Source organism: Pelmatolapia mariae, linkage group LG3_W (assembly GCF_036321145.2).
Source record: "Pelmatolapia mariae isolate MD_Pm_ZW linkage group LG3_W, Pm_UMD_F_2, whole genome shotgun sequence".
NCBI classification, from domain to species: Eukaryota; Metazoa; Chordata; class Actinopteri; order Cichliformes; family Cichlidae; genus Pelmatolapia; species Pelmatolapia mariae.
This window is the reverse complement of record NC_086229.1, coordinates 26,500,274-26,521,042: the sequence shown is the minus strand read 5'-3', so window position 1 is coordinate 26,521,042 and position 20,769 is coordinate 26,500,274. Positions and strand designations below refer to the sequence as shown.

General features: G+C 40.8%; 1 protein-coding gene across 1 annotated transcript; it reads right to left on the bottom strand.

Moving 5' to 3' along the window:
* Positions 1-20: 20 nt before the first annotated feature.
* On the bottom strand, positions 21-20,267 carry LOC134621436 (NACHT, LRR and PYD domains-containing protein 12-like). The gene is made up of 8 exons (XM_063467945.1): positions 20,154-20,267; positions 13,374-13,466; positions 13,010-13,211; positions 11,025-12,846; positions 8,434-8,607; positions 3,309-3,482; positions 732-778; positions 21-556 (listed from the first exon to the last, which is right to left on the bottom strand). The coding sequence occupies exons 1-8, from the start codon at positions 20,226-20,228 to the stop codon at positions 21-23; spliced, it is 3,123 nt and encodes a 1,040-aa protein (XP_063324015.1). The 5' UTR covers positions 20,229-20,267.
* Positions 20,268-20,769: the final 502 nt, after the last annotated feature.

The window sequence follows — 20,769 nt, the reverse complement described above, 5'->3', positions numbered from 1 at the left end:
GGACACTCTTTACAGTCAACTCAGCACAGATACACTGACGAACGAGACCAGATAAAAAACCCAGGATAAAGTTTTAGAGTGAATGTGGTGTTGAAGGTGTGGAGGTGGATCAGAGTGTCAGAGGAGACTCTGTAGAAGGACAGAGTGCCAGCAGGATGATCCACATACACTGCTACTCTGTTAGAGACAAAGGAGGAGGAGGAGATGGAGGAAATAGGTGTGTTTTTGTTATTGTGCCACACAGAACGAGGACCATCATCAGAGCAGTACAGACTCCAGGACTTCTCGTTGTATCCAAACACACAGTCATCACTGTTTCCTTTCCTTCTGATTCTTCTGTAACTCACTGATATTTGGACCTCTCCTCTCCATTCAACCTCCCAGTAACAGCGACCAGTCAGACCATTTCTACACAGCAGTTGAGGTTCATAATCAAATCTGTCTGGATGATAGGGATATGACTGAACCTCGATCACACGTGCCACCTTCCTGTTGTTGTCAGACAGTTGGAGGTTTGTGTGTACTGTGTTTGTGTCGATTGTGAGTTGACAGGAATCTGATGGAGAGAACAAACACAATCCAGCTGCAGTTATTGATCCATCATCTGTTCATTGATTGACAGTTTTATGATGACTCCTGACATCAGAGATGTGAATGAGTGATGTGACAGTTTGAAGATGTTTGAATGTGTGCTGCTTTGTTTTCATGAATCACATTAAAAACACACTTACACTTCCTCAGACCTGGTGTCAACCATTGGACTCCAGCAGGCTCCACCCTGAAAGGAGGAGAGGGGTCAGACCAGCACAGTCTCTTTCAGCATGCACACATGGACATTGCATGGCTCTCATACACATAATGTTAGACAATGATAAAGGAACAGTCCAACATTTTCAGAAATACACTTCAATCCATACGTGGATCAAACTGCTGATGATTTGGACTGATCCTGGATCTGTCAGTCCTTTGAAGCAGTTGGTGGAATGGTTGTTGGAGCAATGAAATCTGGTTTGACATCCTTTGACTGTTCTCCACTTGAAATATTCTCCTTACTGTCAATAAAGTGATTTTTAATCCACCTCAGAATAACAAAATCCCCCAAGATTGATGTTTTTGAGTGGCCATGTCAAAGTTTAGAATTAATTCTTATTTAGATAGTTTGGCATGACCATTATTGTAATAATTTTTCATTGTTATTTCTTTCTTTGCCTGTCCCATTTGATTCTTTTGTTATCAGAATTATTGTCTAAAGACAAAGAAAGATGCCCAACAGATTTACTTACTTACTTTAAATGGACCATCCTGGCCTTGCCGTATTGGTCTATTTGATTCACCTTTGTTTTTATTGTTTATTACATTTTAACTTACTACACACGGGACAGAAATGACTGGGGGAAAGAAAAGGGAGAAAGAAAGTAGGGAAAAAAACAAAAACCAACAGACAAAAAATACATATATCAATCACCTGGATCACCTGTTGGAAAAAAAAGAGAAACAAGCAAAAAAAAGAAAAGAAAAAAGAGAGCAACATAATAAACAACATTATCGTGATAATCTATGTGAATATAACAGTAAATACCAAATATTGAATATTATTGTGCAGCATGTAGGATCGAAAGCGCACAGTGTGCTTTGAGGTAGGAGCCAAAAAGGGTGTAGAATAATCCTTTAATTGTCCCACAAGGGGAAATTTGGTTGTAACAGCAGCCAAAAAAAGACACATATACAACAAACAGTACACAGGACACAGAACAGAAACATACACAATTTTTCTTACATATTTACATTAAGGACAATGGTTACTATATACAGAGAGTACTGTACAGTTATTAAATTAAATAAAAATAACTACAGATAAGAGGCAAACCAGGTTGTAGTGCGAATCGGTTAAATAACTTATTGCAGTTACAGCACAGATGTAAACATCTATGTTTGTTGGGAGCAGTTCTGATTGTACAGTCTGACAGCTGCAGGGAGGAGGTTGTTTGTGTCTGTAAGGTATGGAGGAGATCCAGGCTCTAGACATCCAGAGACCCCAAGAGAACAACAGACCAAGGAAGACCAGAGGAGGGGCAACTGTGCCACTCTCCTCGAAAGAGCTGAGGAGAGCCACAGATGAGGGGTCACTCAGCAGCTGCGGAGCAGAAGGAGCAGCGGGTTGCAGTAACGTGCCCGTGAGCTCCGCCGGCAGCCAGCTGTGCCAGAGTGACACATAAATATAATGCACCTAATGACACCGACAGAACCACGGTGTCTACAAAAAGGATAGATGAGATTCTGAGGCCATCCAAGTGGAAGCCTTCCACTACATAGATACAACAGAATTTTTCTGTCCATAAAAATAAGGAACAGAATCAGCAAGAAAGGTCAGCCCTGTCGGAGTCCACAACACACCAGGAATGAATCCAATTCCCAGCACATTTGGCAGGCATTCCCAGCACAACCTCACTGTTAAGGGATTTTATTAATACCATCATGACATGTGTATACATATATGTTTTTGCTTGCGTGTGTGAATATGTTTATCCATTTTAAACTTATCTGAACAGTGCGTACCTGAGAGCAGTGTGTCATGCACTTATCTTTCCTTTCTGTCAGCAATAGATTACATACACACTCACTCAGTTTTCTGATTATTAATCATTGTACTTCTGCCTCATCCTCTTCTAACTGAAACCAGCATAAACTGATTTCACAGAACCCAAGATCAGCACACGCTCAGCATTTCTTGAGAGCTGGAACATGACGTATGAAATGCTGTGCAACTTCTGCAACACTATAAATAAAAAGTTTCTGCGTGCTCAAGGGAGAGTCTCACTCGAGCTCTCTCCGGTGCACGTCGCGTTATTATACTCTTAACCTGTCTGAGTGTCTCTATTCAACCTGAAGAATGTCTCTTAAAATATAAACACCTGACACTCACTATATGTTTAGGTTTGCCTGTCCAGCATCCTGCAGTGCCAAATGATACAACTCACCACCATGTGGTGATCACTTGACAGTTGACCTCTCTTCACCCAAGTGTCCAATTATAGGATTACAAAATCAATCATCGATCTATGACCTAGGGTGCCCTGATCCCACATGTCACTTATGGACATACATAACTTGAAACAAGCAACCGTGTCATCCACTGGGAAAAATAACACCCTAGAGCAAGATGAAGGTTTGCAGGATGATATGGCTGATGGCTGTCTCCAAGACAATCGTGAATAAATTGTTAAATTTACAGTAATGAAACTTCTTTCTTCAGACTTCAGTACAATAAAACAAACAAACAAACAAACAAACAAAAATTATCTCCATACCTGAGAGTGTCCAGTCTCCAACTTGGATCCTTCAGTCCAGCCAACAGCAGCTTCAATCCTGAGCCTCCTGGATAATTGTAGCTCAGGTCCAGCTCTCTCAGATGGGAGGGGTTGGAGCTCAGAGCTGAAGCCAGAGAATTACAGCCTTTCTCTGTGATCAGACAGCCTGACAGACTGCAGAAACACAAAACAGTAATCCATCAGTGAAAACTTCCTGCAAAGCTTGTTTTTATTCATCTATTTTACTTTTTTCAATTAATTTAATAGACAGTCAATGCCAGATGAATGTATGGATTACATCATTTTAAATTTCCTACTTTGAACCACATGTATTTTTTTTAAATGTCCTCCTGCGCTCTGCACATCTCTGATAAATCACTGCAGTCATTTAAAGGCCAAACCCAACTTCACACATTAGGTGATAATTCAAGAAGCTTTCAAACCCCCCACAGAAAACCAACAACTTCCAAATCCTGGCCCAGATATCCTGTCTATGCTGGTTGTGTTTTTAACACATGTTAACGGTATTCCAGGAATCATTGACAGAAAGTATTTACAGAACACTATTACCAAAACAATAATTTTCTTTGTATCTTCCCAAACTATTAAAAAGTTCGAATGAGGGATTTTCGCTTGTTTCATTTTAGAGCTGCTGCTCTTCATTTGCATATCGTCACCTCTTAACGAAGAGCCCTCTACAGACAAGCAGCAACACATACACACACACACACACACACACACACACACACACACACACACACACACACACACACACACACACACATGAAGTAAGGGCATAGGTAAAGAAGTTAATTTGATCAAAACTGTGTATGACGTGTAAGTTGAACAAAGTACCAAAATAACAGGAGGAGTGGGTGCTAGGTGAGGAGCGCTGAAATTATAAATGTAACAGATCCAAAGTGGGCTCTTCAGATCTTCCAATGCTTGCACTGGGCACATCTCTCTTCCGGAAGATAATATATTGAATAAAATTATTATAAATACTTTGATCAGTATGAGTCTACATCTTCTCTGTCCAGTAGAAGTATAAAAGAACTGGATTCAATAACCATTAATTGTACCTCTCTTCTAGATTGGTGCACTTGGTAACTAACTGGGTGGAATGTAGTTGCTTAGACGACTAAAGCCTATGTGCCTGTTACATTTAAAGAGCTAGAGTAACCTGTAACAATTATTTATAGTAGTGGGAATTGATACTTTTTTTTACCTTTACTGTATCCCAAAGGGTTCGAAAGGGTCCACATTGTTGTGATGGTAAATTTGATTCTTTTTACTGAATCGAGTTTTAATGAGTCACTCACCAAAGTGAATCGGGTCTTTTGAGTCATTTGATTCACTGACTCAGTTGACCAGAGAGTGCAAAAAATGTAAATTTTCAGTCAAACTTAATTTGTTTCTCTTTTCATGTATATCCTACTGCTAAGATGAATGATTCTAAAATAAAACAACTATTTTATACAGCAAAAAAAAAGAGCAAAAAAAAATTCTGAAGGGAACATTTATTTTGTTTGTTTTTATTTTATTAGTATTTTCCTTAAATGTGTCAAATATATATTTTCTCATCTAAATGTCGCCTGAGCTGTGAGCCAGGGGCGGTAATGCGCCTTAACATTGGTTGCCAACCAAGAAGAAGAAGAAGGAGCTGTGAGCCAGAAGGAAGGGGTTGAGTGAGGGCGTTTATCAATATGCGTACTTGTGCGTACTTGCGTTCTCGTGTACTCGTGATACGTCATCAGTCGGAGACCAAGTACTGTTCCAATTCGAAGTACGCATCAAGCCGAGAACGCGAAAAAGTCCCGGATGTGTTCTCGATCAGCCCGTTTTATCGAGCATGCATCGGTGTGGACTTGGGACAGCTATATATCCCAGAATGCATTTCGTCCAAAACTCAACAGCGGACTCCCGGCACATCGTTTTCAACCCCCCCCCCCCGCTCGCGGACTTCTCACTACTCAGGTTAAAGAAACCCCAGCAGCTGTCTATAGTATTGAGTGTCCACTAGAATGGAAATAAAAGCGTTCTAACATCTCACCTGCTTGTTTTTATTAAGGTATGTACACGTATGTACATGTACACTATTTTTATTAATAGAGGTTTCACTACTGAGGTTAAAAATGATATATAAGTCACTTAGATCACATCTAAATGTTAATGTTTGGTTTATTTCAGTGTTTTATTTGTTCTTGAGTACAAATTTGGCTGGTTTGGCTGTGATTAAAGTTAAGCTTCATAACATGTTACTCACAGTTAAATTAGGAGGGGACGGCAGTAAAAACTCTTTTGGAGTGGTTCTTTAAAGAACCATTTTAAATCTTTCAAAATAAAATGTATCATTGAAAGAATTTGAGTAGGTAGGGTAAAAGAAACATGAGCACATATTACACATTTATTAATTGTTTATTGCCATTTCATAGTATACCAAAAGACAAAAAAGGCATCTTAACCCTCAGCACAACATCACTACTTATACATGTCACATATTAGTAATTTAAACAGTAATATTTAAATATTTTTAGTAGACTATAAATAAAATATAAAACTTTACTTAAATAGCACAACAATCAATACATGTATTGTTTAATTAATAAAACACCAGAAAGTGATAAAAACACATTAGAAATAGCAATAGCTTCATAACAGACCAATAAATCAACACATTTTCATCAGCAGATGTTTCCATGTTTTTCCAAGTTTTTGATTAAACTTATCAATGAACTTCAGCTTTACGTTATGTAAAATAAATATGAGCAGAAATCTGTGACATCAGAAACTGAATTTCAATAAGTTAAATTTGAATTTCAATTGCTTGGATTGAATCTGAACTGTAACTTGAATAAATGCTTTTACAAACTGAATATGAATTATCCTAATTTGAAATTCAAAAGACATCATCTGAGGATTTGGCCTGAGGGGTCCACAGTTAGGCCAGAATAGCAACCGCTGCCCAAAACTGTGGACTTACACATTATTTTTGTATTTATTTTTTTTTCCAAGGGATATCGTTAACACAAAACACAGAGATAAGTGCATCTTCAGCTCCATTTCGGCTCCATGCATACTCTTTCTAACCTCTCTCCTCCCAAAAATAAGAACAAAATTAGCAATAGCTTAGAGTAGGCTTATTAGATAATTATAGTTAGTTTCCTCAATTTTTTATATTATTTGATTTTGCTTTGCTCCGGCTATATAACAATATCTTGCAATTAAAGTCCAAAATTTGGACAATGTGGTAGTAATGCGCGAATTATGAACGAATCGTTCAATACTCGAGAATCACTTTACTGACTCATGAATCATGATTCACAAGCCCAACTGACTCACTGACTCATCCCCGTTGCTGTTTGCAAACTAATTTCATTAGTAGAAATATATCTAGCTTATAATTAAAATTGTGGAGAAAAACACAACATCCAGTATCTTAACAAAAAAATTTCTGCTCTGAACTGGAAGAAAAAACCCTGAATAGAAGCATCACATCACATCAAGACAATAGCTCCTCAGTTCACAGTAGCATCGCTCTGCTAACATGCTAACAGCACATGTGAGCTACTCACCCCCTCCCTTTCTGTGCTGAATCACAGGGTGAACGAATCACTCAGGCCGTTTATCAATGCCGAAGTACGCGAGTACGTACTCGCGTTCTCGGTGAGTACGTACTCGCCAAGAACGCACGGGAGTACGTACCCGCCGAGAACGCGAGCACGGACTCGTGGGCCGTTTCTCAATTCTCAAGTACGCGAGCACGGACTCGTGATTTGTACAGTCGGAACACCAGCGTACGTGATGATGTCACAGGTCCGGAGTTTTTACTGCTGTCCCCTCTTAATGTAACTGTGAGTAACATGTTATGAAGCTTAACTTTAATCACAGCCAAACCGGTTTACTCAGGAACAAATAAAACACTGAAATAAACCAAACATTAACATTAATTAACATTAACATTTAACATTTAATGGTTTTTCAATGAACCACTGAAAGAAATGGTTCTTCAAAGAACCATTGCTTGAAAGGCTCTTTATGGCAATATAAAAGGTTCTTCTATGGCCTGGCTCGAAAGAACGACTTTCAGTTCCAGTTGAAACTTTTATTTTTCTGAGTGTAAGATGAAAACCCCAGACCCTGCCCACCTCCTCCAGCTTGTCCAGGGAAACATTGTTACGACACGTCTCTGCTAGGGGACAGGGGAGGTAACGTAAACTAGGCCCTCTCAAGGGGAATCAGTTTAATAAAAAGCTTTATTAAGAAAAGGACTCAGAACTGAAAATCGATAGTGTTGCTTACTGCAGACCACTTGTCAGGTGGATTGCCACCTTCGAATTTAGGAGGGTTGGCACAGGTCCCCACCCAGCCAATTGTCTGTGGGTCCCAGCACACTTGGATTTGCTTGAAGGAAGGCTGGCTCACTTCCTCCAAGGCCAGGGGCTGTAAAACAAACAAAAACACCAGGGCGTTCCCAGGCCAGCTGAGAGATATAATCTCTGCAGCGTGTTCTGGGTCTGCCTCAGGGCGTCTTCCCGGTGGGACATCACCTAGGAGGCATCCTTGTAAGATGCCCAAACCACCTAAACTGGCTCGAATTTGATGTGGAGGAGCAGCAGCAGCTCTACTCTGGGCCCCTCCCGAATGGCTAAACTCCTCACCCTGTCTACCTGTCAACCCTCTCTAAGGGAGAGGCCAGCCAGCCTTTGGAGAAAACTCTTTTCAGCTGCTTGCATCCGCTATCTCCTTCTTTCAGTCACTATCCACAGCTTGTGACCATAGGTGAGAGTAAGGATGTAGATCAACCTGTAAATTGAGAGCTTGGCTTCGCTGGTGTTTCCAAAGTGTGTGATTATAGGGGGACATATGATTGTTGATTTTTTCGCTGTCATTTTCAGCATTAATGAAAATGACTGCTGAGTCATTTTCATCATGCCAAGTAGGCACCTAAAACATGCATTGTTTAATATTTTCTTTCCTCCAGTATGAAAAGAAAGTGAAAATAGGTTTTTCCAGGCAGAAATTGAGAGACAAATAATTGACAGATACTAGGTAATTCTGTGAAAGTTAGGCTTTTTATGCAATAAGATTAACATGACCATAAGTGGAAAGTCTGAATCCTGACCTGAGAGTTTCCAGTGTACAGTGTGCACTTTCCAGTCCAGCAGATAGAAGCTTCACTCCTGAATCCTGGAGATCACTGTTACTTAGGTCCAGCTCTCTGACACTAGAAAACTGGGAGCCTAGAACTGAGGACAGAGCTTCACAGCTTCTCTCTGAAAGGTTGCAGATACTCATTCTGAAGAAAAAACAAAGATATTTGTGGTCAGATTAAATTACATATAATGAAGAATGATTAGCAGTGATCTACTGCAATTTGTGACAACTGGTTGCCCAGCTGAAAACAAACGCAATGGCACAGGAACCTCTGTACCATTTTGTCCTCTCTAATTCCAATGATGGCAGTCATAGCAGAGAAAAAAAAGACAAACTGAGTTGTGAGTGTTTACAACTGACAAAAAGTGTATTGGTGTATGTATTAGAAAGAAGAATAAAAGAAGATGACTGAAGAATAAAACTCTTGGAGATAGAGACAAGATCAACCTGAGGCTAGTAAACCCAGGGGCCTGAAGTATTAGACCTATGTTCTTATTTTAGTAAAATGGATACAGAGGTCATTGGTGATGACACCTAAATTATGTTGAAGGGAGTGCACTGGGTCAGGAAAGAAACAGAAAATAATGCTCCACCAACAAAACATCAATTATTTTTTTCCAACCAGAGAGCAAACTAAAAGTTGTGGTGTGTCATTTTTTAGTGCTGAAGCCTGTCAATGATTGATTGATAATACTTTATTCATCCTGAGGGAAATTGTGTTATCCGGTCTTTAAGTCTGACGTCATTAGCCATTTCCGGGCCCAAACTCCACTTCAGGTCACAAAGTCAAGCGAACACTGCAGCATCCCTGAGAGTTAAAAACTGTCTAAATTATTTTATCTTTAATAAAATGATCACCGTGGCTGATCTACCAGCTGTGATAATTAGGTTTAACATCCAGGCATCCGTGAAAACAGAATTTTAGCTGAGTTAGAAGTTAGCAGGGTTAAGTGCCATGCTATTGCACTTGTCACTAACCCAATGGTTAGTGATAAGTGCAATGGCATGGTAGGAAGCTGAAAATGGACCACACTTCAGTCAGGAGAACGACTGAGATAATCCATCCACAATACGAGGTTAGTCATTAATATACTCTTGCATGGGCTGGGCTATGGTTACATTGCAGGGTTTTAAAACTGAGCTTTAAAATGTGCTGCCGATGAATAGTGCTAATACAAACCTATAGAGGCCAACAGTGATCACTGCCTTGTTTTTATAGGCTTGTTCAGATTAAATAGAAAAAGATATAAAGCCTTAAAACATGTTAAAAAGACAAAAGCCTTAATAAATGCAGAGTAGTTTGGGTCCAGAAGCAGCGTTCATGTATGTCATCACTTAAAGACAGGATAGGCTGCCAGGCACTCCAGCGCCATCTTGAGCACCCCTTTCGGCCATACAGCCGACAACAGCCCCACAGTTCCTGCAGCCATCTTTACGGCGCTGTGTCTGTATACATGAGAGATTTTTGTGTATGTGTGTATCCTGTGTCTGACTGGGAGGAGAAGCTAGTCAACACTCTTCCAGCTGGCGTAGTTGACCTTGAAGGATAAGGGAAGAGAATCAAACACAGTCCTGTTTTCAAGGAGAATTTTCAATTCCAGTCAGCCTAGGCCATGACGCACAGCTGGCACCGTAGCCGCATGAAATGAAGATGGTAGTTGTTTGGGTTAGTGCGAACAAACTGCATCCAATTTTACAGTTGGTCTACTGTCCATCACTGGTCACCAGGTCTCTCAATTTCCCATTAAAGAGCCGTGAGCTTCTCCAAGCTTCTCTTATCCGTGTTGTGTTGAATGAGCACAGTCTGAATACTCACAGCCCGCCAGTTCCGATCAGCAAGAACACGGTTATCATGGTTCCGAAACCAGGTTTTTCGTCAAGAAGATGGTTTCAATTGCATTAAGGGAAAAGTTGATTAAAACCATAATTTGTCTTTAGGTTTTAGAGAACAAGACTTGAAGACTCTATGAGGGTTTAGAGCTCGACGTGACTAGACAAAGACATGAGAAGCGAAGCGGGAAAGATAAGTGAGAGGAAGAAAGATGAGACCGCCTCCATTGAGAGCCGAGAGAAGAATGCACTAGTGCTACTTTGATAAAAGTTGCATCCATATATCCTTCAGAAACACTGGCATTTTCAACTGTTGTAAAGCAAAATATACTTGATTCTGAGTGCTAACAATCATTTACATTAATGATTTTTATATTAACATTCTTAGACTTGTATGAGAGCCACTTCTTTGCCTCAGGTGGTCACCTACTTATCGGAAGGTTGGTAGTTGGATCTCTGTCTGCTCCAGTTAGCATGTGTATGTTAGATTGAAAGCATTTAAAGAAAAGGAGCTTAGAAACAGTGCATGTGCAAAACGGTGTGAACGGGTGAAAGAGGCAAGTTTTATAAAGTGCTTTCAGTGCTCAGATGTAGTAGAAAAGCACTATATAAGAACCAGTCCATTCACCATTATGCTGTTCATGTTTTTTAAATTATACACGGAAGCTTTTCGGTAAGTAGAATCAACATTAGGTAGAATAGAAAAAATAAAAGCACAAATATATTTACACAGCTTTGTGGGAGGCTTTGACCACTGGCAGCAGCCTCAGAAGAGCCTCCTCTGAAGCAGAGTATTTCTTCAGGTCAAACACATCCAGATCTTTTTCTGATGACAGTAAGATGAAGACCAGAGCTGACCACTGAGCAGGAGACAGTTTATTTGTGGAGAGACTTCCTAAACTCAAGTACTGTCTGATCTCCTGCACTAGAGAATGATCATTCAGTTCATTCAGACAGTGGAACAGAATGATGCTTTTCTCTACAGACAGAGTCTCATTGAGCTTCTCCTTGATGTACTGAACTGTTTTCTGATGAGAATTTGAGCTACTTCCTTTCTGTGTCAGCAGGCCTTGTAGAAGAGTCTGATTGGTTTGCAGTGAAAGACCCAGGAGGAAACGGAGGAGCAAGTCCAGGTGTCCATTTGAACTCTGTAAGGCCTTGTCCACTGCACTCTGGTAGAAAAATGTCAATGCAGATTCCACTTCTCTTGACTCCTTTTTTGCAAACAATTTAGACCATATAGCGGTCTTCTGTTGTTCTTCCAGCAGATTGAGTCCAGACTTGATGAAGATCAGATGGACATGAAGAGCAGCCAGAAACTCCTGAACACTCAGATGGATGAAGCAGAACACCTTGTCCTGGTACAGTCCTCTCTCCTCTTTAAAGATCTGTGTGAACACTCCTGAGTACACTGAGGCTGCTCTGATATCGATGCCACACTCTGTCAGGTCTGATTCATAGAAGATCAGGTTTCCTTTCTGCAGCTGATCAAAAGCCAGTTTTCCCAGAGACTCAATCATCTTCCTGCTCTCTGGACTCCAGTGTGGATCTGTCTCAGCTCCTCCATCATACTTGACCTTCTTCACTTTGGCCTGAACCACCAGGAAGTGGATGTACATCTCAGTCAGGGTCTTGGGCAGCTGTCCTTCCTCTCTGGTTTCCAGCACATCCTCAAGAACTGTAGCAGTGATCCAGCAGAAGACTGGGATGTGGCACATGATGTGGAGGCTTCGTGATGTCTTCATGTGGAAGGTGATGGTGCTGGCTAGCTTTTCTCCTCTGAATCTCTTCTTAAAGTACTTCTTCATCTGTCGCTCAGTGAATCCTCTGATCTCTGTCACCATGCCAACACAGACAGGAGGAATCTGATTGGCTGCTGCAGGACGTGTAGTTATCCAGAGGCGAGCAGAGGGAAGCAGCTTCCCCCTGATGAGGTTTATCAGCAGCACATCCACTGAGGTGGACTTTCTAGGGTCAGTTAGGATTGTAGTTTTGTGGAAGTCCAGAGGAAGTCGACACTCATCCAGACCATCAAAGATGAACACAACCTGGAAGTCTTCAAAGCTGCAGATTCCTGCTTCTTTGGTTTCAGTAAAGAAATGATGAACAAGTTCCACCAAGCTGAACTTTTCCTCTTTCAGCATATTCAGCTCTCTGAAAGTGAATGGAAATATGAACTGGATGTCCTGGTTGGCTTTGTCTTCAGCCCAGTCCAGGGTGTATTTCTGTGTTAAGACTGTTTTCCCAATGCCAGCCACTCCCTTTGTCAGCACTATTCTGATTGGTTCATCTCTTCCAGGTGAGACTTTAAAGATGTCTTCTTGTCTGATTGTTGTTTCTGGTCTGTCTGTTTTCCTGGATGCTGTTTCAATCTGTCTGACCTCATGTTCATCATTGACCTCTGCAGTCCCTCCCTCTGTGATGTAGAGCTCTGTGTAGATCTGATTCAGAAGGGTTGGGTTTCCTGCTTTAGCGATGCCCTCAAACACACACTGGAACTTCTTCTTCAGTGCAGATTTAAGTTCGCGTTGACAAACTGAAACAACACATTCTGAAAAAAAAAAGCAGATTATCAGTTCACGTTGTGTAAAGGAAGAGTTGAGTTTCTTTTCTCTAAGATATGTCCATTTGACCACATGTTGGTCAATCTCTTGAGACATCAGTAAAATGTCCCATTTATCCAGCAGCTTAAATCTTTAGATAAATCCTCTTACTGCTCTTCAGGCGGTCAGCCACCTCCTCCTGCTTCATTCTCCTCAGGAAGTTCATTGTGATCTTTATAAATGCCTCTCTGGTGCTCCTCTGTTCATCATCCTCACGATGACTCTCTACGCATTCTGGGTAATCTGGACTCAAAACCTTCTGGATCTTCTTCAGCTCGTTCTTCACAAAAGTGATGATGTTGTCCTCCAGCAGCTGAAACAGAATACTTTATGAATGACCCAATCAGACTGAAATCATGGATCCAAACATCAGATCTATGTTGGACACACTGACAATCCACTGGTCTACAAAGAGCAGCATGGAGATGACTCTGAACAGAATAGATGTGAAAGTAGTTGTTGTACATGTACAGACCATAAATATGGAGTCCAGGTGTGTTTGATGATGCTGGACAGAGTGATCACTGAGAACCTCTGAGCTCTCCTGGTCCACTCTGTGGAGGAACCATGAAGAATTAGTTCATGCACAGAGTAAAAATTCAAAAAGTGACCTTTTAAGATAGTGATTAAGATGATTCCCTATAGTTCCCTAAATTTACTAGTCCGTCTGAATCCACAGAGGCTCAACAGCTTAGTGAATTGTATTGAGTTCAAGTACGAACAGTGTTTTGTTGCGTATCACTGTTTCAATAACATGTGAATATGTAGAAGTTGGTAGAAAACCAGAAAAAAAGTATTTAACATTCAGTAACTGGCCAGTCTCTCTTCCAGCACCTTAACATCAGCCTTCCAAACCAGGCTGATTAGTATGTTACAGCTGACGAGTAACTGGGGAGCCAGTCCATCAAATATCTGTGAGTACCTCTCATCTGACAACCTCTGATTTTTTTCATTTGTACAATAACTTATGAAATCAATTTTATATAGTTATAATTTATAAAGTTATAATTTTACAACTTTAAGTGTCACAATCTAAAGCATTTAAAAAACACAACGCTTTTTCAATAACCAACATTAACATTAGTATTGTGGGATATCTAATACTTTCAGTAAATTGCAACAACTTAATGTCTACAACATAGAGGAATGGGAATTAATATTGGTACACTGGATATTTGATCTGTTTTCTCACTGAAGAAAAATTCAAAATACATATCCTGAGTAAACTTCAAAGCAGATGTCACAAACTCCTGGATCATGGAGAGTTGACAGAAAAGCTAAGTTTGTGTTCCATATATGGCCAAACCAAAGCAAAAGATCCAGATCCAGCAATGGCTCTTCATTGCATTAAACATCAACAAGCACTGTGCAGAAAATGCTTGAAGTCATGTCTGTAATCCTGAAATGTGTAAATTACATCAGGTCCAGAGGTTTACACCCTCTTGTATGGTACTTTACTGATGTGCATTAGCACAGGAAGGGGTGTGTTGAGGAGGAATTCAAGATATTCATTGAAGTTTTAAACCAGATGTTCTTGAATTGGATGATTCAAAATGGATAATGGCATTTCTTGTGAACATTACACACGAGCTAAACATTCTGAACTTAAAGCTGCCAGGTTTTGGACAGCTCATCATAGCGGCCTATGAGAGTGTGAAAACCTTCTCCACAAAACTGAAACTATGCAAAACTCATCTGTCTGCTATTGAAATCCTGCAATGAGAGTTTGAAACATGATTTGCTGACTTGAAGGCATGCGGTGACACTTCCCAGCTGCTTGCAGACCCCTTCTCAGCTGATGTGGAGTGTCCCCACTGACCTCACTGAATTGCAGTGCAACAGTGAACTAAAAAAATCAGTTCAGGGAAACACAGGGAAAAGCAGACAAGATTGCTTGTTTCTAAGACATCTGCCTCTGTAATTCCCAAAGCTGTTAAGAGTTTTCAGGTGTTTAATGTCCCTTTTGGAAGCAAATGTCTGTGTCCCAAAATGTTGATTAGGTCATCTGGACTAGGGATGCACCGATACTGATACTGGTATCGGGTATCGGGGCCGATACTGTAAAATGTGTGCGTACTCGTACTCGTAAAAGTTAACCGATACCATGAACCGATACTAATGTAGCCCGGATGGGAATTTGGGAGAAGATGCACGAGGTTAGCTGAACCAAAGTGAGAGACTCGGCTAGTTTTACTGAGGTTAACCAGCACAAAAGAGTGTGTGACTAGAAAGCTGACCGTGTGAGAGCTTCACAACAGAGTGTGGGTGAAGTGACTTTTTGTTTCAATGGTCGCGCCACTGTGCTGTGTTTCCAGCTATGACCGCCGAGGCTAAAGGCTAGCCCGGACTGCTTGGCTGCCACGGAGGCAGCCGCTATGGACTGTCGGAGAGCTGGACAGTGACTGGCTAATGCGCTGTAGCAGAGACAGCATCCGGTCCGCAGGGAGTGGATTTAGTGTGGGACTGGTACACGGCGACCTACCGAGCAACGGAACTGTAAGTCAGAGGCTGTGTCCCAATTCAGGGTATGCACGCTTGAAGTATGCATTTCAAGTGCGAGTACGTCACCGCCACGCGACGACGGTTGTCCCAATTCAAAGTGTACTTCAAATGCATACTCCAAATGCGCCGTCGATTTCCCCAAATATCAAGCGTGGTCCGGTGCACGCTTCGTGGTCTCATATATCCCACAATTCGTAGCGCAGCGGTGGGTGTGGATAATTTTGCCGCAAAATACGGCAGAAGGGAGCGGCTGAAGAGTGAACTGGCAAAAGGGAGTACTGAATATCATGTCACTTATTTATGTGCGAATGTTTAAGAACATTAAAACATTACTGTTGGCCACATGTCGGCAAAGTTATGTGACATTAGTGATGTGTGTACTTCCAGCGGTAACTTGGTTTTAACGCCTTTACTTCCAAATATATATATATAGCTGACCTTAATCTTACAGAGAATTTGATGAATTTATGGATAATTAAAGTCAGTCATATATCCACAAACACAACAAGCTGAAAGTCAGTGATGCTGCTCGGTTTGCAGTCCTGAATATCACGGCACAAGCAGCATTCACTGCACTGTTAATGTTAGCTATGTTATATTGCTGCCTCTGTTCGGTGGTGTCGAGCCAAACGGACTTTAACGTGAGTTTGAACGAGCTGACGGTTCACTCGTTAAGCTGAAAGAAAGATGCTTTAATCACAGGAGTCACACATGTGTCCACTGTACCATCTGGAACTCTTCTTGTTTAGCACTCGTAATAACACAAACACTAAATCCTCCTTCTCTTGTGCTGTTTTGTAGCAGTGTATACACCTGAGACTGTCACCTGTCTGTCTGTCCTGCACTCTCTCTCTGTTTCTTTCTCTCTGATTGTGGAATAAAAGTATGAACATGTATTTATAAGTTACACTTGTGTTTGAATCCTGCAGCTTATCACACATTTGATTTCCATGTGTGACGACTGCAAGTGTCCAGAGTGAGGACAGACTGAGGGACCCACTGCTGCACATCATCTGTGACACTTTGCACCCCTGATGATCCACCAGGACAAACTCAGCAGTGTGTGAGGAAGAGGAGGAGGAAGAGCCAGCAGCAGCTGACAGATGGAGAGAAAAGACAGACTGTTCCCTGTTTGTGAAGGACTGCTAGGAAAGTTTAACATAACTAATGTCTGTCCTGAATCAGTCTTATTAAGTAATGTTCAAATAATTTGATCATCCCAGTGTTTTCAGTGTGGGAGAAAGTACTCAGGGCCTTCAAGTTACACACTATGAAAGGCAGCAACAAGTTTAATATTCAGAAACCTAAAGTATGTATCAGCAGCAGAATGGAGCTAAAAATAAATGTTTGTTTCAGTTCTATGAAGCTTTGAGTATTTTGGATTAGTAGCACTGCTGTGTTTGTTGCATCATATCGCTGTGATTGTTTATATGCTTTATATATTCTGAGGTAAGTTGATCTATAGTGTTACATCATATTCTATAAGGATGTTATGTGTTTGTATACTTTCTGCCCAGTTTGACCCATTTAGCAGAAGTCAGCCTGTTTAAGGCTCTGATGTCTATTCTGTATGACTTAAAGCAGTTATGACATGGTCTGATTTTCTCACCCAATAAAGGAATATTTCATATATCAGTCTACTCTTCATTCTATCAGAAACAGTTTTCACAGCTCGTACATTTTCCTTTTTACACATATATGTGAGCATTGAGCCAAATTTAATGCCAGCATATTAGACGAACAATATTTGTCTCTTATGTATAATAAAGATATTTGTCTTTGAGTGAAGATTTAAGGTGATAGGAAATATAAATAACTGCAATTTTAATCTTCGACCCAGAGTGCAAGCTCACTGCTGTAATACATCCTGTAATATATATGTATATGTGTATATGTGTGTGTGTGTGTGTATACCATAATAATCTGACAATACATATAATATTGGCCATATTATATTTACAGTACCACAGTGAGATGACTTTAGTCTCATGAACAACATTAGCTAATTATTATTTACTAACTAATCTTGTAATGACTGTTCAGTACAGAAATGAAGCCCAACTATCATGTTTTACAGTCCTGTGGTCTCAGCCTCAGATACTCAACTAATCAAAGTGATGTCATGACAAAAATGAATGACCAACAGAACATTATTTCTCCTTCATTTCTGTCACACACTGCTGAATGACACATTTCTCGCGGTTAGTATCATGGTTGCTAGGCAACCTGAACAGCGCGACAAGGGCTAGACCGTCCCATTTCACAAGCCTCTCACTTCCGCACTACCTGTACTTGTAGTACGCACCGTCCGTAGTACGCGTAGTGTGCGTAGTGTGCGTACTTCAAGCGTGCATACCCTGAATTGGGACACAGCCAGACTTTCCTGCTCTTACTGGGGAGAAGAGGATTTTTCTCCATCGTCCGGCGTGAGCAGCAAACAGGCCTGCAACAAGTGTGAGTGTGTGTGGGGCCCATGTGTGAATATTGTGTGTTTAGTGGATTTATATAACGTGTTTTGGAGTGTATATTAGTGAGTCACTTACCAAAAGGTGATAACATAAGTTGGGTTGTTTAATATAATTTGAAAGGGAATTATGTCATTTATACAGTGTATTTCATTTGGTTAAGGAATTGGAATATCATTTGAGTTTAAAAAAAGGTTGTGTTGTACAGTATTTGTCTCTGCCCTTACGTTCAGTAAACGTTTCGTTTGGGTTAAAGAGTTGTCTGGGGTTGTTTCTTTACTACTGGTTAAGTTTAACTTGTGTGTGGTAGAAGTATCGGTTTTTGTACTCGGTATCGGCAAGTACTCAGATCCAAGTATCGGTATCGGATCGGTTTGAAAAAATTGGTATCGTTGCATCCCTAATCTGGACGTAGCGTTTGATGGGAGAAACGTTTCGTCACTCATCCAAGTGACTTCTTCAGTCTCAGCTGACTGCAGGTTTCCCCAAACCTTATAAACAGTACATTTGCATAATGACTGAAACCAGCCCACTGAAGGAACAATGGGCTGTGAGGTCAGTTCCTTGACTCCGTGTTCAAACCAGCGTTCCTCCCTGTCCAGGATGTGTATCATTGATAGAGTGTCCACTGGCCTGTAGGTGTAAATAGACGGTGGAGTCCTGAGGTTGAGGATTGAAGCAAGAAACTTAAGAGATGTTATAGGTGACCGAGTTGATCATACACACAGTTTGTCTTAAAGGTACACCCTGTTTATGTATCTTCGGTAAACCATACAGACTTGGTGTAGATTCCTCTTGGTACAGCCTGTGGTATGAGGTCCGGTCAATAGCCTTGTCTTGTTCTAACTGCTTCAGACAATCTATCACCTATTCTTGTAGCCACTTTCTGGGTCTCATTTCAGAATTTTGTCTCTTAGCTGTGACAAAATTCTCTCATGATACGGTTTACGGTTTAGCAAAACCTTGTCCCTACCCTTGTCTGCTGGAAGGATGATAACGTTGTTGTCATCACTGAGTAATGCAAATGCCTTCCTCTCCTCAATTGTGATGTTAGATTCAGGGGGCTTTGCATTGCTGAGACAGGCTGAAACTTTAGTCCGTAGTTGCTCTGCTTCCACGTCTGCAATGTTGTTGTTTCAAATTGCTGTTTCTGTGGCTGTGATCAGTTCCACTAGCGGGATTTGTCTCGGCGTCAAAGCAGAATTCAACCCTTTAGCAGGGATGTTTTTCTCTGCTTGGGTGAGTCGTCTGTCAGACAAATTACTAACACTTGTCCAAATCCTCGGTGTGGCATCCCTCTCTCTTCGGGCCACTGAGGACACTCTTGTATTTTGCTGTGGTTTCCCCTAACAGAACAAGTAAGACAAACTTCATATCCAGATTTTCCATTAGTCACAGCCAAGGTTAACAACAAGCGCCATCAATGCTGTTGCCAACAAGTTGTCAGTCAAAACTGTGATACTGCTGGATGAAGACAAAGGAATAGCAGACAGGGGAAGCACGTTAGGAGGAAGCGAGAGAGAAGGAAAGGCTGGAGGGTGGATGTGAAAGTGAGGACTTCAAATGTATTAATTATGACCGTTAAAAAATGGAGGTACATTTTTATTTGTTGGATTTTCAGAGTGGAGTAAAATGGAGAGTGCCTTGTTGGACTGGTTTTTGCTTTGCAATGCTTGGAAATGATGAAGAATCACTTCAGATAAAATCTGGATCACTGTTTTGCTTGGAGACAAATTTAAATGTTTATATTGACTATTGATTGACTGGAACAGCTCATGTTTGGTTTCCTCAGAAAACAAACCACAATGTGTTTTTATTTCCTGAAAGAAAACCATTACCATTGAAGTCATACACAGCAGTGTGCTGCTGCTTTCTGTCAAAAACAGATTTAAAACTGTTGCCTAAGTTTACAGTATAATCAATCATGAGAAAAAAGGTTTTTTTAAGAAGATTAAAAGAAAAAAAAATACTGAAATGATGCTTGGGCTGTTTTATAAGTAAAAATAATTTCTCTGCAGGAAACGTAGTGTTTTCTTTCACTTAATTGGGGAATGAATTTAAATGGGATTGAGAGAATTATGTTTGCACTGCAGTTTATATCCAACAACATCAGCAGTTAATTTGCTAAGAGTTCCTAATACTTCACTTCTCTGCAGCAGAGAGTTGGTGTGTTTTAAATTGATTGGATTCAATAATATAATAATGGAGCAGTGATGTGAGTGCTGAGCTGTGACATGGAGAAGAGTCATGGACAGTTAGAGATGGTCATCTCACCTTTGAGCTTTGGTCTGGCTCTCATGTTCCCCACACAGAGTGCTTTTAGAGGGAGGGACTCCCTCCTCTCTGTCCTCACACTGATCCATGCTGCTCAATTCACATCAGCTCACACACACTTTCTACCTTCACCTGCAGAGGAAACACAAATCATTTGTTTGCACATCAACTGAAATCCTCCTTTCCATCATGTGTGCTGTCCAAATATCAGCTACATATTTCCTGCTTCATCTCAGTGTCCGCTGAATGCAGTCAGACAGCAGTGTGAGACAGAGGAAGCTGCCATCAGCTGATATACTTCTACTATCAGCCCACTAGATGGAGCCATAAAGTTGTAGGTCAGCACACACGCAAACACACAAAATACAGTTACTGACAAACACTGATTCACTGTGACTGGAAGCAGGGCAGGGCGATATGGCCAAAAATATATATCACGATATATATTTGAAAATTTGCGATAACGATATAACTGACGACATAATTTCTGCAAGACAAAATACAACTCCACAACTTTACTAGCGCAAAAAACCCAGATCCATTCATTTTACTTAAACAAGTAGCTGTTTTTATAGGCATTAAAGCTATATAAACATTTAACAGTGCAAATGCAAATTCCTTGCTGAAAGT

Bases quoted from the DNA above. Each gene is read 5' to 3' on its own strand.
- LOC134621436 (XM_063467945.1), bottom strand. From the start codon at position 20,228: ATGGATCAGTGTGAGGACAGAGAGGAGGGAGTCCCTCCCTCTAAAAGC. The intron at 12,847-13,009 runs GTAAGAGGATTT...TTTTTTTTTCAG, and splicing joins GGCTGACCGCCTGAAGAGCA to AATGTGTTGTTTCAGTTTGT. The intron at 8,608-11,024 runs GTAAATATATTT...TTTTTTCTTCAG, and splicing joins AAAGCCTCCCACAAAGCTGT to AATGAGTATCTGCAACCTTT.